General features: G+C 33.2%; 2 protein-coding genes across 2 annotated transcripts in view; both read left to right on the top strand.

Moving 5' to 3' along the window:
• Nucleotides 1–6,718: 6,718 nt before the first annotated feature.
• On the top strand, nucleotides 6,719–7,471 carry HELRODRAFT_143549 (hypothetical protein; the record flags this gene model as incomplete). Its single annotated transcript, XM_009012317.1, has 1 exon — nucleotides 6,719–7,471. A coding segment is annotated over one exon (753 nt), but the record flags the coding sequence as incomplete, so codon positions are not given.
• A 5,669-nt stretch (nucleotides 7,472–13,140) lies between these two features.
• Nucleotides 13,141–19,099, top strand: part of HELRODRAFT_183286 (hypothetical protein) — a gene marked incomplete at both ends in the record, with an annotated part of 9,627 nt that continues 3,668 nt past the window's right edge. Inside the window, 3 exons of the mRNA XM_009012316.1 lie at nucleotides 13,141–13,636; nucleotides 18,191–18,359; nucleotides 18,552–18,677. Coding sequence (XP_009010564.1) covers nucleotides 13,141–13,636; nucleotides 18,191–18,359; nucleotides 18,552–18,677 — 791 coding nt within the window. The remainder of the gene's footprint in view (nucleotides 13,637–18,190; nucleotides 18,360–18,551; nucleotides 18,678–19,099) is intronic.

Genomic DNA, 19,099 nt, shown 5'->3' with positions numbered 1-19,099 from the left:
AATAATAAAAATAATAACAGTAATAATAAAAATAATAACAGTAATAATAAAAATAATAACAATAATAATAATAATAATAGCTTATTAATGGTTTTTTAATTTTTGTTATATAATGTCTGACGTGTGTGTTGCCTGGTTAAGTTAAGTGGCAGTATCAATGGAATTCATCATCATAATTTTTCACTTTTTGGCATAATTATTGTTAATAAAAATTATATCATAATTACTACCACAACTTCTACTACTACAAATACTGCCATTGCTGCTGTCGCTGCTGCTATCGCTGCTGCTGTCGCTTCTGCTACTACTATTTGTACATCATTATGGCGATAGTTTTGTATTTCCAGTTTGATCGATAAAGAGATTTTTTGTCACAACACAAACGCATATCAATGTATGTATGTATGTTTGTATGTATGTTTGTATCTTCGTATGTATGTCTGTATGTATGTGTGTATATATGTCTACATGTATGTATGTGTCAATATATTCATCCATGCAATTATATATGTATGGATTAGTGTATATATGAGAGTGTATGTGTTTGTATGAACGTATGTCTGTGTGAACGTATGTCTGTGTGTATGTGTGTACGTCTGTGTGTGTGTAATAATGCAAATGACACTTAAATTTTATTGGAAGAACTTCAACATTCTTACCTACCTGCATACTTTCAGCAAATAAACACGGGCATGCAATACTTGCATTGCTCTCATGCTAATTCAAACGTTAACACCAGATGAAAGCTTTTATGAGAGAATAAATTATTATTGTTATTTTTATTACTATTATTAGTAGTTGTGGTGGTTGTGGTAGCTGCATGATTGATTTGTATGGTACAGTTCACAAGCGTTCAGCAAAGTAGTGGCTCACAGCAAGCCACCAAAAAAAGTTGAATGATAATCAACGAAATCTTAACTTGAACTTTCAAGCAACTTAGAAAAATTTACTGAATACTTCTTGAATAAACCTAATTAGACGGTTAGACTGTAAAATAATCTTTTGAAGCTAGCTGATGACCAATAAACTGTAAACCTCTAGCTGAAGATGCCGTTCGAAAAAATGTTTTCACTCGCTGCTTTCTGGATTAGCATTAGTTTCAAAATACCCAAAGATCGGAGAGAGAGAACAAGGACAATTGTGCGTGTGCAAAAGTTTTCATGCCACCCTTCTGGTTGTGGTTGGCCCATGTCTGATGGTGGCTGATCTGCGTCAGGTCTGTTAAACTCAATGAATGTCTGCAAAGCCAAGCAGTTTGCATGCCATAGCGTTATACAACATGACTCAATTTGAATTTGATTTAGCGAAAGTAAAATGATTGACAGGAAGAAAAGAATCGTGAAAGTAAGGACGAAAAAGAAAGGAAAAAGAGAATTGAAAATTGAGAGAGAATGATAGATATGAGAGAGAGAGAGAGAGAGAGAGAGAGAGAGAGAGAGAGAGAGAGTAAAGGTTTGTAAACAAAAACATCAACGAAGACATTGGTCTCCTGGTGATTCGAATAAATGTTGTATGTTTATGTATGCTTATGATGTTTATTTATTTATGAATGAATGTATGTATGTGTGTGTGTATGATTGTATGTATGTTGGTATGTATGTTTGCATGTGCGTCTCCAAGTATGTGTGTTTATGCTCATTGCCTTGACATGTTTGTATACTTATGCTGTTATAAAATTGTATGTTTGTATATTTGTGTGTACGAAAGTATAATGTTGTTCAGATGATTATACATTTTTTTGTATAAGCATTGCTAATATTTATATGTATGAATTGTATATGCAAATGAACTCGCTAAATTAATCACCGTCAACTTTATCACTTCATCACAATCTACGTCATCATCATCTATGTACGTTCACATTAATTGAGCCATCGACAATATGGGACTGCTGCTGCTGTTGTTGTTGTCGTTGGTCTTGTTGTTGTTGCTCTTGTAATATTATTATTATTAGTAGTAGCAGTAATAGTAGTAGTAGTAGTAGTAGTAGTAGTAGTAGTAGTAGTAGTAGTAGTAGTAGTAGTAGTAGTAGTAGTAGTAGTAGTAGTAGTAGTAGTTGCATATATATGTAAGTTAGATGTAAATAAACTTACGTATGATCAATAAGCAACATAAATATTATTTCTTTTCTAAGAATTTTATTAACAACTACTATTACTACTACTACTACTGCTGCCGCTACTACTTCTACTGCTTCTGCAGCTGCTCGGGCGGCTGCTGTTTTTGCAATTGTCACTACTTACAAATAATATAATAATAATAATAATAATAAAAACAATAAAATGAATGAATAATATTTTTCTCAACAGCTACGTGAACAAAATCAATACTTTGTTTAATGGAAACAAATGATAACAACCTTTGTAAACAACAACAACAACAGCAACAACAACAACAATAACAATAACAATAATAATAATATTAATAACAATAATAATAATAATTAACGTCAACAACATCATCAGCAACAAAAAACTAAATAGGACGTCAACTGTAAGATGAATAGAAACTCATTTACTGAAAATGTGAATCAAACATGCTCAAAGGGTCAAACAAACAACAACAACGACAACAACAACAACATCATTAACCACGACAGCAACAACATTAACCACAACAACAACACAGATGGCAACAACAACAACCAAATTATTATTGACAACGAGAACGACAAGTCTCTTGATTTTGAGATAACATACAACTATTGCGATCAACATTCCAAGATACCATCATCATCATCATCAGCTTCATCGTCGTCGTCATCATCGCCTTCTTCATCTTTCTCGAAAAAGCGCTCTTCCTCTATATTACCGCAATACATATCACCACCATCTTACACATCACCATCATCGTCACCCACTTCATCATCGTCGTCATCATCATCATCAATTCACAACAGCAGCAGCAGCAGCTGTGGCAGCAGCGGCAACAGCCACAACAACCCGGTCAATCCAACATGTCTGTTCAGCTTGATGTCATGCATTCTCTTCATCATAGTCTACAGTTCGAACAACACGTTAAAAATCCTGCCAACCATTGGCGATCTTAACTGCGTCAAGTTCTTCGAAGTTTCGGCCCTGGATTTTTTGCTCTTCTTCGGAAATCCACCCCATCTATTCTTATCCAGTGCGACTCATCCGATTTTAGATCTCCTCTCAGTCTTACCGTATCTAATGCATTATTTCATACCGGTTTTGTTCCCGATTTTTTTAGTCTTGACCGGCAGAGCGAGTCGAGTGGTTCGGTTTTATCGACTACTTGGCACTTGCATGTGGGCACTCTACGTTATCTGGTTCTTCGTACCGACCGCCCCCCCATGGCTGGCCAGCGAGATGGGGAACGTTGGTGAAAGGAGAGGTAGGTGTCATTTGGAGAGAGATGGAGGTGAGGGTGAGGGGATGTTGGTGGTGGGGAGGAGAGATGATGATGTCATGAAATCGGAGGGTGGTGGATTTGTGCTTCAACAACTACAGATACGCGACAGTATTTTATCGCCGCAACGGCAACAACAACCGCAACTATCACAACTTCAAAAACGTCATCAGCTGCAACATCTCCAGCAATTGAATGTTTTTCAAAAAAGCCTTATTGACAGTTACGAGGCAAAAACTAATCGTAACATTAACACAGACTTCAACTTTGACGACATCAACAGCAACAACAACAACAACAACAACAACGACAATAAAAACGACTTCAACTTAAATACAAGTTTTTCTTCTTCATCATCATCCTCTCAATCATCATCATTATCATCATCATCATTCGTAAAAAACTTAAAACGCGAAGGATGTGCTTTTGCAAGAGTTGACAAACAACTCGGGATAAACTTTTTGAAAAAAATTTTTGACGGAAATCCGGTTCCTTTCGCGTCCTTCCCATCGGGTCACGTGGCCTGGCCGGTGTGCATGGCACTGACTTCCGGTGGGCGTTTAAAAGTGAAACTGGCTTTTTGGAGTTACATCACGTGGGTGGCCTGGTCGACGATGTATTCGTGCCACCACTACTTCTCTGACGTTGTTGTCGGCGTGGCTGTCGTCTTCATCGCCGAGCTGGCCTGCAAGAAGTGGATGAGGTTTAGGAGGATTAGGAAAATCCGGAATGACAACAATAACAACAATAACACAAATGATAATAACAATAATATTATTAATTATGGCGATAATAATAATAGGAATAATTGTGAAAAAAAGTTCGATTTTGTTGAGAGTTCGGATAGAAGTCAGTTAATGACCATTGTATGTAGGTAGCTGGACAGATTATGAAAAGAATAATAATAATAATTATTACATTATTCATAATAATAATCATCTATAATGATAATTATAATTAATTATTATAATTAATAATTATAACTATTCAAATTTGAAATTTTCCATGATCCTCATTCAATAACAAAATGTGCAATGATGAATGATTTATTTCATCCCATAATCATCGTCGTCGTCATTATAATTATCATCATCATCTTCTTCATCTTCATCACCACCATAGTTTTCAACTCGATTAATGGCATATCATTATTATTGATTTTCACATTTTATTAACCTTTTGTGACCAATGATGATGTTGATTATCATCATATAAATATAAATGTAAATATATATATATATATATATATATATATATATGTATATGTATACATGTATATTTATATATATATATATATATAGTTAGACTAATATACAAAGGTATATATAATATATAGACATGTAAAGATATATAACATTTTATACGAAAGATATTTTTATATCTTAGCATTTGATATTTCACAATCTTATAGATAACCCATTTGAACCCGACGTCATCATCATCATCGTCATCATCATCATCATCATCGTCGTCGTCATCATTATCATGACTCGTGGGGCCTTATTTGCCTGACGTAAGAGTTTGTTACTTTCTATAAGTCCGGTTTTTGTCAGATTTTAATTTTTGAACTTATCTCAATTAAATATTATTTATTTGTTTATCTATATTTTAAATGTTTTTTTTCCATTTTAAGTTCAGTTTTAAATTTATTTAATTATAGGTTGAATTAATTCTCACTATAACTATTTATAAATAACCTCAACCCTTACCATTATGTCACGGTTAACAATTTAACAATATTTTTTTTTCCCGATTTTGGATTAAGTATTGAAAATATATAGTCAAAAAACGAATACACACAGGCACAGACAGACACACACAGCACACAGACAGACACACACACACACAAACAGACACAGGGACAGACACACACACACAGAGACAGACACACACATACACACAAACACACACACTATATCTATATGTACATGGTGTCTTTATTCAATTATCATCATTAATAATAATAATGCTATTTATATATGCTAAATAGATATGTTCAAAATGGAAAGTGTATTACTATTAAAAACATTTTTTATTGATTTACGTTGATTTGCCTGAAGAAATCTTGTTAATAATTTAATTTATAGAGTTATATACTTATAAAAATAATAAATAAACAAATAAATATCCATTATTTGTTTGAATTTATTGATTTGTGTGAGTTTATATGTAAGAAAATTGACAAGTTGAGCAAAAATTTCGTAAAATATATGAGAATTTTGAAGAATTTTGTAAAAGTTATCAAGTTATTTACTTGAATTTGTAAAAAAAATTAACATATTACACAAAAAATGTTTACAAATATTTGAGAAATTTAAAGAAATTAGTGTCAGTTTCGAGAAAATGTAACGACAAACAGCTGATGAAACGATTCTTAATCTTTAGCTCCTCAAAGTTTATTGTCGAAGTTGCCCTGGCAACCATTTACTTGCTCGAATGTAGTTGGAGTTTTTGAATTTATGACGAATAATATCTTGATTTGTTTATTTAAATAATAATTAAACTGATAATTAATTGAATAATATTTAAATAAATTGACTTTCACTCTGACTGGCAATATAACGGAATAATGCCTTTAATTGAAGAAATAACAACACTGACAACCGATTCAAATATTGATAGATTAGTTAAAAATAATAATAATAAAACTAATCATGAAAATAATAATAATTATATAAACAAAACGGTTGATAAAAATTTGAACGAAACTGAAAATGGCGAGCCAAACGTTGAGAAAATGAGGAAGATGAATGCGTTTGTTGAGCAACTGCTGCCTAATAACGAGCTCTTTCGTGAGGTGTCGTCTAGAAAATTCGAATCTGCAGACGAGTTTGAGAATGGCATCTTTGACACTAATCCTAATCTGAATAATTCTGGTGACAATAGAGTGGTCAAGAAAGTTTTGATCGAGGAGATTGATGCTTCGAGAGAGGATGATTGCCAGAAAGTTAAGTCCGTAGTAGGTGATGAATTTTCTGTTGCCAATGATGGAAAGTTTGCTGGTTCAAAAGCGGGCGATTCTAACAACAACAACTCGATCAAAATTGAAGTTATAAATGATGAAGATGATGATAAAAACTCAACAACTGATTCAAAAACTGCTGCAACAACTAACAACAACAATTGTTCAAGCAAAATTAAGATTGAACTCGTAGAAGATGATGAAACAATACCTGAAGAAAGTTCCTTCAATCAACCTCTACTAATCAACGACACCAACAACGACACCAAAAACGACATCAACAACCTACACGCATTTCAACAGGAAACAACAACGCCGATTAAAAAAGTTCGTCCACCGAAGCAGTCGAGGCGTGAACTGACGGAGGAGGAACTGAACAAGTACCCTCGCATGACAAAGGAGGCCCTGAAACAACTCTGCAAACAGCACAAACTCTACCAAACGCCCTACCTGAACGACATCCTCTACCTACATTTCAAAGGTTACTCAAAGATCGAGAATTTAGAGGAGTACACGGGTTTGAAATGTTTGTTTCTGGAGAGCAATGGTTTGTTAGAAATATCTGGCTTGGAGAATCAAAAGGAACTTCGCTGCCTCTACATACAACAAAATTTGATCGACAGGATTGAGAATTTAGAGCACTGCACGAAGCTCACTAACTTGAATTTATCTCAAAATCGCATCACCACGATAGAAAATCTCAGCTGTCTGCCAGAGTTGAGCAGTTTAATGATGACAAACAACTACTTGGAGACCAGCGATGATATCGAGCATCTAATCGATTGCCCGAATATTTCGGTACTCGATCTTTCGCACAATCGAATCGACGATACCGACATTGTGCACATCCTCAAACGGATGAAAAACTTGGCCGTACTAACGCTAACAGGCAACCCGGTTATCAGAAAAATTGACAATTACCGAAAAACATTAATCGTACACTTGCCGAATCTGAAACACCTCGACGATCGGCCGGTGTTCCCGCAAGAGAGGGCTTGCACCGAAGCCTGGGCCAAAGGGGGGAGAGATGCTGAGAAGAAAGAGAGAGAAAGATGGCAGGAGATGGAGAGAGAGAAGATAAGAAAAAGTGTGAGTGCTCTGTGGTCTCTGAGAGATGAGGCGAGAATTAAGAGAGAGAACAGAGAGAATGAAGAAAGAGAGAGACTTGCTCGTGGCAATACTACTACTACAACTACTACTACTACTACTACCATTTTAACTGCTTCTACTACTACTACCGCTGCGTCTACTACTTCTGATATTGATAATAATAATTTCAGTGATAATTTGAATGATGCCAGTAAGGATAATGTTAATGATGTTAGTATGGTTAGTAGTAACAGTGAGGTACGCGATGAAGAAGAGGATGATGAGGAAGAATTTGATACTGATGAAGATGATGCTGATGAAGATGATGCTGATGAAGATGATGCTGATGAAGATGATGCTGATGAAAGTGATGACAAAAATATGACGGTTTCAGAAAGTAGCGAACTCAAACGTTCATTAAATGACAAAAATGATGATAAAGTTGATAACGATGATAATAATAATATGAATAAGAATATTACTACTAATGATGATGATGATGGTGATATAAATTATAGGAATAATAATAAATTCAGCACGAGAGCTTCTTCAAGCAGGCCGCACTCAAACAAGGATGGTGGTGGCGTTGACATTCACGATAACTTCGATTTCGTTGTGACCAATTGTTGTAATAATGACGACGACGATGATGATGATGATGATGATTGTAGTCGTAATGGCAATGAAATATTAAATGATGATGAAAATATTAATAATGATGCTTCAGCTGCTCCTACTGCTGCTGCTGTTGCCTCAGACGCCACTTCAACTACTACTACTCCTACTACTTCTATTACTATTACTACTACTGATAATAACGATCATAACAATAATAATAATAATAACAGTAATAATAATAATAATAATAATAAAGTTTACCATCAGGCCAATGGCGATGCTGATGTTATCCTGAGTGATAGCGATATAAACATTCAATTTGAACTCGAACAGAGGCAGGAAAACAACAACAACAACAACAACAACAGTAATAATAATAATAATAACATTAATAATAACGGTAATAATGACAATAATAATAATAAATTTTATAATTTGAGTAAATATGAATTCGATTCAAAGTTTTATGACCAGTTGAAGCTTCAGCACGAGCGCCTGATGTCAAGATTCATGGATTTCAACATGAAACATACCAATACAAATAATAATAATAATAATGATGATGATGACGGTGTTGATGATGATGATGACAAAGATGATAACAAAAATTATGAATATGATGATGACGATAATAGCCGAACGAATGAACACGTTGGTAAATGCATTGTTGATTGTGACGACAAAATGAATGATGATGTTGGTGATGAAGATGATGGTGCTAGTGGTGATGATGATGATGAGGACGATGGTGATGGTGATGATGTTAATAAAGTTGGGATTGGTGTTGATAATGATGATAACAAAGCTTTGCTAAGAAATGACTAGAATGGCACAAATGATCATTTTTTATCGGCGGTATGACGATGTAGTTTTAAGCAATTTTTCCAATTTTCAAATGTTTCTTTCGCTGTCTTTCTCTTTCTCTCTTTCTCAATTTTTTTTCTGAATCTTCTTTCTTCTTCCTTCTCTCTCTTTTTGTTTGCTTACCCTCCCCCTTCTCTCTCTCTCTCTCTCTCTCTCTCTTAATCTTCTTAAAAGATTTATAAGTTTGGTTAATTGTATTTTCTTCCCGCCCTGACGGGATTGGTGGTTTTCATTTGTTCGTTGGTTCGTTCGTTCGTTCGTTCGTTTGTACGTTGGTTTGTTCGTTTTTTGTGTGTTCGTTTGTTTGTTTGTGTGTGCGTATGCATGTGTGTATATGTATGTATGTACTTGTGTGTTTTTGCATTTCTCGTTCGTTGATATATTCGACTTAAACATTTTTATTCCTTGATTCTGTCAACACTTTGGATAAATATATATCACAAAATTTTATTTCATAATGAAAACTAAAGATAAATTTTTTACACAAACATCATCGTCTAATCAAGCGTACAAATTTACATACATACAAACATACATACAAACGAACATACATACATACAAACAATCATACGAACATACATACAAACAAACAAACAGACAAATTCAATAACGAATTCAATTGCCTTAAGTTATTCACTAAGCAAAGTCAACCTGACTTAAATTTTATACATATTTTTGTTTTCGGTTTGAACAACTTTTACAACTAAATGCAAATAGGCACATAGAATAAACACACATACTAGAACACACATACGGCATATAGAATACTCACACATACTAGAACACACATACAAACAAATCTGTATATACGAATACAAAATATAAAACAATGCATGTACATGCCAATACTATGCATTCACTTGTGTATTAAATTTTACCGAATCAATATATACAAGTCAGTATACATACATACATACATACATACATACATACATACATACATACATACATACATACATACATACATACATACATACATACATACATACATACATACATACATACATACATACATACATACAAAGCTTAAATATTCACAGTTTCAATTCATTATTAAACTTTTACTCTCGGCATAAAATGGATTAAACAGTTTCAACAATTTTTCCTACCATATTAAACAAGGTTATTTAATTAATTGATAGACAAATATTATGGAAGTTTGTATTTTTAGTTAATTAACTCATATTTTAATCCAATTAAACTTAATTATTCAACTTAAACACACACACATAAACATAAAAATACATATACATACCTATTATTATTATTAACCTTATCTATTGATTGAAATGGCTTCAAAGCGAATTTTTAAACGAATCCCGATAAAAATATAATGAAGTTTTGTCGGTGTAGTAGTAGTAGTAGTGGTGGTTGTGGTGGTAGTAGTAATAGCCACAGCAGCAGTAGTAGTAGCAAACTAAACATTCTTTGGCAGACGGTTATACATACAAACATACGAACCGACACACACAGGCATATTTTAAAAACCATAATGTCCTTGTGCTAAATAAAGTTCCATGTATCGATTTTTCGTTCCCAAATTTAAAAGTTCAAAATATTTTTTTTCAAAAATTTTTCGTTTGAAAATTTTTCGTTTAATTTTTTTCGTATCAAGTTTTTGCGGTTCTGGTTAAAAGTGTGTGTGTATATCTTTGTATGAGTGTTTGTGTGTGTGTCTGTGTACGTGTGTGTACGTGTGTGTGTACGTGTGTGTGTACGTGTGTGTGTACGTGTGTGTGTGTGCACGTTTGCAATTACAGATAGCAATAAATCGTGGATTAAACGTTTTTCCGCGTCATCGGGAGGAAATAAAAACAAAACAAAGACAAAGTAACGAGAAGTTTTTTTTTGTTTTGAGCAGTAAATATCGCTCACTTCCTTTTTAGTAAAAAATACAAAGAAACGAGAGTTTTTTTTTTAGAAAAAAAGTAAATTGTGGATTTTTCTATACCTTTGAAAAAAAAATTTTACAAGATAGAGAGAATAAAAGAAAGAATGACTAGATAAAACTGGATGAATGAACGTTTGAATGAATGAATGAACAGATGCATTGATGAATAAAAGAATGATTGAATGAAATAATGAATGGACGAATGATGAAAAATTTCATGAATAAACAAGTGAGCCAGTCAACAAATAAACAAACTTACGAACGAACGAACGAACGCACGAACAAATGACTGAAGAATTGAAAAATGAAAGAACGAACGAATGAATGAATGAACGAATGAAGGAACGAACGAATGAATGAATGATTGCACTCTAGGACAATTTTTTAAGTGCTGGATTCCACAGACGCGTTCCTTTTTTTATTTTTCCTCTGATGAGAACATTTGAGAAAAAAAACGAAAAACAATAATAATAAAAATTATTATTATTATTATAAACACAACAACAACAATAATAAAATGGTGATGATAAGGATGAAGATTGTTAAAAACTAAAAAATAATTTTTGTCGGCTTATTCTAAAACAATGGTTATTTATATCTTTATTAACCTACCTCTCCTACCTAACAATAAAACACTTTGTAATAATAACAATAATAATATATAATAATAATAATAATAAATAATAATAATAATATTTTTGGTAGAAGTATATTTTTTGAAGCAACCATCAAATTATAAACCTTGAGAAAAAAATTTGAAAACTTTAGAACCAAGCGATGATGAAAACTGACGCCGAATGATGCTGATATGATATAATGATTTGATGAAATTTAAGCGAACCTGCACGCATATATGCCCAAACTTTCACACATACATACACACCAACACACATATATACGCACACACAAACAAATCTAAATCATCTATACACACAAACATAAAAATACACACACACTCAAACACTTCAAACCGATGTAGAAAAAATACACGCTATTGTATACAAGATAATACAAATATACACAATTATATATACATAAATACATAAAAACACATACATACAAAAACACACCCCCACAAACATACATACACGCACACATGCATATATACATACACGAATCAGACAATTTTTTATCAGAACCCAGCCATAAAGCACGCTTAAAACATAAGCTTTCCCTGTATTGGCATTCATGGATAACACAACAACATACATACAAACATACAAACTTACATGCATACCTACATACATACAAACAAACAAACAAACAAACAAACAAACAAACAAACAAACAAACAAACAAACATACATACATACATAACATACATACTTGCATACATGCATAGGTACATATTGCATCAAACAAACATTGCACATTAAAAGCTTTAATATAGAATCGCTCTTCTCTCTTTCTCTCTTTCTCTTTCTCTCTCTCTTTTCCTCTAGGCATCTCATATATAAGAACTCTTTATGAACTAAAATTCGAATGTAATAAGATTGAAAGTTTTTAAATAAGTGAAGGAATGTACGGATGGATGGATGGATAGATAGATGGATGGATGGCAGAAATAAAAATAATTAATTAGAATTATGAATGTATAATATTTGTTTTTTGTTATGAAATTTAGTCGTTTGTTTTTTGTTTTTTAAAATATTTCCTTCATTCGTTTATCAAAAAAATGTTGTTATAATATTTAGTTGGCTTAAAATTCAACAACAACATCAACAACAACATTGATAACATCAACTAATGCAACTACATCAAGACATAGAGAATCACTGAAACAACAACAACTGCATTGAAAATGATGAAAAATAAAGCAAAGGCAACAACAACAACAACAACAACCTCGTCAACGTCATCATCAACAACAATGGTGGTGACAATTTTGCTAGTTTTTTGCCTCTTTTTTTGCTTTGCATATGGCAACAACGTTAACCTCAACACGAATAAGTTGTCGATTCAACAACAGCAACAACAACAACAACATCAAACTTCTCAACATTCTCACTTAGAAAAGAACCACGCTAATCTACCTCAAACATCAACATTGTCAAAGAACTCATCAACTTCCTTCTCTAATCATCATTATCATCATCACTCTTTCTCAAGTCATCAGCATCTCTCCTCTCATCCTCATCAGCATCTCTCCTCTCATCATCATCATCATCAGCCACAGCATCGTCGTCGCCAGTTTATTATTCGTCATCATCAGCCAAATTATTTGCTTTATTCCCATCCCAATAATAATAATAATAATTTATCGCTGATTGGTGGCCAGCACCACCACCGTCCTCTTCATCACAGTCAGTTTGATCGTTCTCAACATCGGAAAGAAGAAGATGAAATGAAAGAAATTAAACAGCAGCAACAACAAAATAACCACCACCACCACAAACAGCAACAACAACATCAGCAGCAGCAACAGCCGCCACAACAACCACAGCGCCACAAGCGCCACGACATCCACGACAACTTCAGAAACGTCAACCGCGTCGACGACTACGACGAAAAGAAAGGACAGAACGTAACGAAGGAGCTGCAAGAAACCTTCCTACACCAGCAGCAGCTGGAAAACCCCGACGAGACGCCCACCATCGCCAAGTCGCCGTGGCTTCAACACTTCGAAATCTCCTCAGAAATCGCCGCCAACCGAACGCGAGATCTATTCTTCAAGAAACTCGAGGCTAAATTTAAACACAGAATCGAAGGCGCTTCTAAAAAAGACGATGACGTCATTAATAATAAGAATAATCAGAAGAGTGCAAATAATGCTGACGTTGTTGACAACGATAAAAATAGCATTCAAACTGAAGAGGTGGCCCTATGTGACAGGATGATCGGTTGGTTGTGCTGATGATAATGAAAAGAATGATGATGATGATAATGATGATGATGATGATGATGATGATGATGATGATGATGATGATGATGATGATGATGAAAAGAACGATGATGAAAAGAACGATGTCATGATGAAATATTTTTTACTAACATCATATGACAAATTAATAACTCCCATAAATATTATCAAGTTAATAATAATATGAGGCAGATATAATTAATCATAATTTATATATATAACTAATAATTATATATATTTATACCATCCTATCAATTTTTGCTTTAATAATGACTCATACGTGTTGAATGCAGTAGGAGAGATGATGAAAATGATGATGATGTCGTTGTTGTTGTTATTCATAAGGAGGGTCGCTACATACAAGACAACAGAAACATCGGCTGCTGATGTACACCCATTATGAGGCTGTAAATATTTATAAACACCAACATGCACGAAAAGTAAACACGTACAAACATACACACATATATACATACATACATAAATACAAACGTACATTCGTCAGATCATCAGAAAAAAATTATGCTGATTATAACCACAATAAAGAAAAAAGAATATTTCGAACAAAAAATTTATAAAAACAGTAATAAAAATAATTTATTATTATTATTATTTATTGTTGTTGTTATTATTATTGTTTGTGTTTTCGTCTGATTAATTTCTTTCGCGCTTGTAGACAATGCAAACAGACCCCACCTTTTTGGGAAACGAATTAAGAAGGAGAAATCGAGGAAGAGAGGATGGGAGGATTGAAATAGAGAGAAAATGAAAAAAAGAGTGAACGGGGGAGGGAAAGAAAAAAGAAAGGAGGAGAAGGGAGAGGAAGAAAAAAGTGTAAGGAAAAGAAAGAAAGAGTAAAAGAGAAAGAAAGTAAAAAAGTAAAAAGAAAAAGTGAGAGAAAGAAAGAAAGAAAACATCAAAGAAAGAGTAAAAGAGATAGAGTAAAAAAGAGAGGAAGAAAGTGAAAAGCATAAACAAATACAAACAAACAAAGAAGCAAACAAAAGGAAAGTAGTGTGGGTGGTGGTCGAATATGAAATCGTAAATCAAAAGCCCGTTAAGAAACAGAAAAGGGAGAGAGAGAGAGAGAGAGAGAGAGAGAGAAAGAAAGAATAAAAAATAAAAAGAGAGAGATTGAAGAAATGATAAGACTCCCAGTGTATAATAATTTATTTCTTGATAAGGATAATTTATTTGAAATATGAGAAGATCTTGAATGGAGGTGAGTGAACTTTTGCTTTTGTTTTTGTTGTTGTTGCTGTTTTGTTTTGATTTCGACACTAAAACAACAACAACAACAACAACAACTTCTTCAATAACATCATCAATAACATCATTGACATCAACAAAAATTTGAGCAACATTTGAAAAATAAATTTTTTTGAAATTATTATGAAAAAATTGATATAAAGTTGATCAAAGGGTATTAAATGTGAATTTGCAAAGCATTCAATGAAGGATTTTCAGACATTTTAATCAATTTTTGTACTGCCAGCGCACGCATTACGACGTAAATCGTGAATCAGAGGTTGGGTGATGAGTTTTATGCAGTCGGTATTACTAACATTTGTATTTAAATTAAGTTTCGTAATGTCTACACGTTTGTTCATTTTTTATGTTACATGTTTTGTTTGCGTTTTGGTATGTATGTTTGTGTTTTATGTATGTATGGCATGGTTGTATTTCATGTTTGTAGGTATGTTGGTATGATTGTAGGTGTGTTTGTATTTTATGTTATGTTATGTTATGTTTGTATGTTTGTATGATTTTTAATAGCGATGAAAACAACACGTTTAACCATGCGTTTGTTTGTAAAGCCTCTGTACGCTCATCTTCAAGCCCGAAGGTTAGACAAATGACTAAATAGATTGAAGGATAGATAAGAAAAAGGAATGAAAGAAAAGAATAAAGGGAATAAATTATAATAAAAAAGTGTGAACAAAGAAAGAGAAAGTGAAGGAGAGAGAGAGAGAGAAAGGGAAATAATGGAGAGAAGGAAAGTAAAAGCTAGGAACAAGAAACTACTTTTGTTATCTTAAATTTCTTAAACAGTTCAACTTAATAAATAAGGTGGATGATTTTTGTGCAGTTTCTAAGTACTTACGTGAGGCTTTGTGTGTTTGTATACATACAACACGTTTGTATGTATGCACCTGTCTGTATGCATGTTTGTTTGTATGTTTGTTGGTTTCTACCTTGTTTTGTTTGTTTGCATATAAATACGTGTGTTTGTATGTGTATGCGTATGAGCAGGGGCATCATTTCAGATTTTGGTTGGGGGGGGCGAACTTATGTGGTCTATGACTTAGCATGTAACATATATATATATATATATATATATATATATATATATATATATATATATATATATATTAATAAAGATCACTGCGTTTCTTACAGTACTCAATCTATATGATAGTTTCTCGATTCTTCGAATAATTCTCTGATCTACCAAGCTTAACTTGTTAATGTTATTAACAAAATTCCTATCTACAGAAGATGTCATTATCTACATGTATGCATATAGTACTATTTCGACTACCTAGTCTCGTCAGTGCAACATTGTAATAAATTTTACATTTTTAAAGTTTTAAAATTTCAAAATTTTTAAAGTTTTAAAATTGCCTCAACCCTGCCTCCCCCCAAATGACGCCTCTGCGTATGCGTGAGTGCGTGTGCGTGCATGTGTGTGTGTGTGTGTGTTTATTTATGTTAAATTGATAATAAAAAAAAGCTACACACAAAACTGTAGAGTCAAAAAACTCTTTAAAAAAAAGTAAACTCTGAAAGAAAATGTTGGCTTCTTGGAAAGCGAAAAAACAATTAGAAAAAACATTTACTGAGAAAAAAAATTATTTTTACGCGTCAAAGAAAAAAATAAAAACTACAACTACTACAGAACAACAACAACTACAACGACAACTACATCAGCAACAATAACAACATCAACAACATAGACAAAAAAAACAATGACATCAACAATAATTAGAATTTTTAAAACACCAAGGAAAGCGTTTAAAAAATTGCATTGCTACTTTTGCATCTTAGTTAGAAAACACTTTTTAACTGAAAAAAAACCTAAAAAAAATAGAAAAATCAAAAATAAAGGAAAAATATAAAATTAATAAAGATGGTATTGTATGAAACGAAATTGTAGACAACCATATCATCATCATAGTCATCCTCTTCATCATTATCGTCATCTTCTTCATCATCGTCGTTGTAAGTTGTTGTTAGTTTGACCATTTTTCAACATTTAATCAGTTTTTTCCTTGTTTTTTATTCATTGAATGACTTAGTTTTTTTAAATAGTTTTTTTCAATTTTGTGGTTTCTTTTCTTTCTTTCGCTTATTTTTAGTCTTTCTCTTTTTATTTTTCTTCTCTCTCACTCTCTCTCTCTTTCTCCCAGTTTTTCCAAAAAATTTTTTGGCAATTTGATATCAGCCTATATATTGACTTAACTGTTCATCTATCGATTCCTCCATCCATCTTTTCATCCATTCATTCATTCATCCATCTATCCAACTATCCATCCGACTATCAATCCGTTCGTTCAATCATACGTTTTTACTGTTCACGAGTTCATACATGTATGTTTTACGTATTCATTCATGTATGTATGTGTGTTTGTTTGTATTTTTGTTCAGTTGTATGTCAACTGTAGGTTAGGGTTAGTATGTGTGTGTGTTTGTATGTTTGTATGTATATTTGTCTAACAGTTTCATGTTACAGTTTTTTGGCGAAATTTAATATTGTTTGGATTATGAAAAGAAAATTTTTTGCACTTGTATACTGTTACGCTGAATTTTTTAAAATAATTTAAATTGCTATTAACACTCTTAAAATTGGATGGATGGATGGATGCATGGATGCATGCATGCATGAATGGATTGATTGATAAATGGATAAGTGAATGAGTGAATGAATGAATGATTGGATGAATTACATATGAACGAACCAATAAGAAGAATGGATGACTACTACCGTTACTAATATTACGAATGGATGGACAAATAAACGAACGAGAGAATGAAAAAATCAATAAATGAATAAAAAACATTCAACCTACAAGACTGAAAAATTAAACCAACCATTCATCTGTCTACAACTATTTAAAGAAGAAAGCCCAATTAAAATTAATTATGTTACGTGTATTTGTTTACTTCAGACTATAGACAAAAATCTCAGTTTACATTTGAACGTTTAAACATTTTTTAGGACAAGTATTTTACTGCTACTACTACTACTACTACTTCTACTACTACTACTTTTTCTACTACTACTATTACTACTTCTATACTATCACTATTACTAACACTATTATTAATAATATTTCTCTTTGTGCCCATTTAAAATGTATGGCGAGCATTGTAGAATATCTATGTAATTTTCATTAAAAGTTATATTATTTTAACTTCATAATTGCAACGTATGTTTTAAAACGAAAATAGAAGGATGTTTTCATTTTTAATACTACAACTGGTGTTGGTGTTGAGGATTGAAAGCACAAAACACTCACACCCACCTACACAGGTACGGCCAAGCAGAAGGAGAAAAAGAAGAAGATCCCGGTGAAAGTTGCCGTCCCGAAGATCCCGGCCAACTTCACACTGACGAGTGTTGAAATCCGTGTCACGTACAACATTAAAAACGCCAGCCTGCTTAAGAAGAAGCAGCAGCAGCAGACGAAGTGGAAGAAAAAGTTTGGGAAAATATTTTTTGAAATTTATGGATTCAGCAAAAGAGCGCTGAGAGAAAGACGGAAAAAGATTTTAGCGCCAACAACAGCCAATAGAAAGTCGAGATCAACAACAACAACAACAACAACAACAACAACGTCATCATCATTGTCATCATCAAACAACAACAACACGAATGAATATTTTTCAATCAGTCCAAAGAACAGAGAGGAGTTGGCCACTCACCAATTCATACCGGACGGTGAGACGACCATGAAGACGTTCACACTACCTCTCTCCTACTTTAAAGAGCTCCTGAGATCAAAGATGGATCCATGGCTGTTTGTCGTTGAGTGTAAAAACTGCTGTCCAACTGCTGCTGCTGCTGCCGCTACTACTACTACTGCTAGTGGTGGTGGTGGTAGTGGAAAGTTGAGAGTTTCAACTTCATCTTCACCATCTTCATCGTTATCATCACCGTATTCTTCATCAAAATCGTCATCAGCATCTTTGCAATCATCAGCTTTGTTGACGTCATCATCGTCGTCGTCATCATTATACTTATCTTCTCTATCACAGAAGCCGGCAACCTCACCATCGTCATCATCTTACATACCATCATCATCTTCTTCATTATATATACCATTAACTTCGTCTTCATCGTTGTCATCATCGCCATCATCATCGTCTCAATCATCATCATCTTCTTCTTCTTCATCATCATCATCTTCTTCTTCATCATCATCATCGGCATATTCACCAC

The sequence above is a fragment of the Helobdella robusta genome (assembly GCF_000326865.2).
Source record: "Helobdella robusta unplaced genomic scaffold HELROscaffold_103, whole genome shotgun sequence".
Lineage (NCBI taxonomy): Eukaryota > Metazoa > Annelida > Clitellata > Rhynchobdellida > Glossiphoniidae > Helobdella > Helobdella robusta.
The sequence above is the reverse complement of the archived record's forward strand: the minus strand, read 5'-3'. Positions and strand labels throughout refer to the sequence as shown.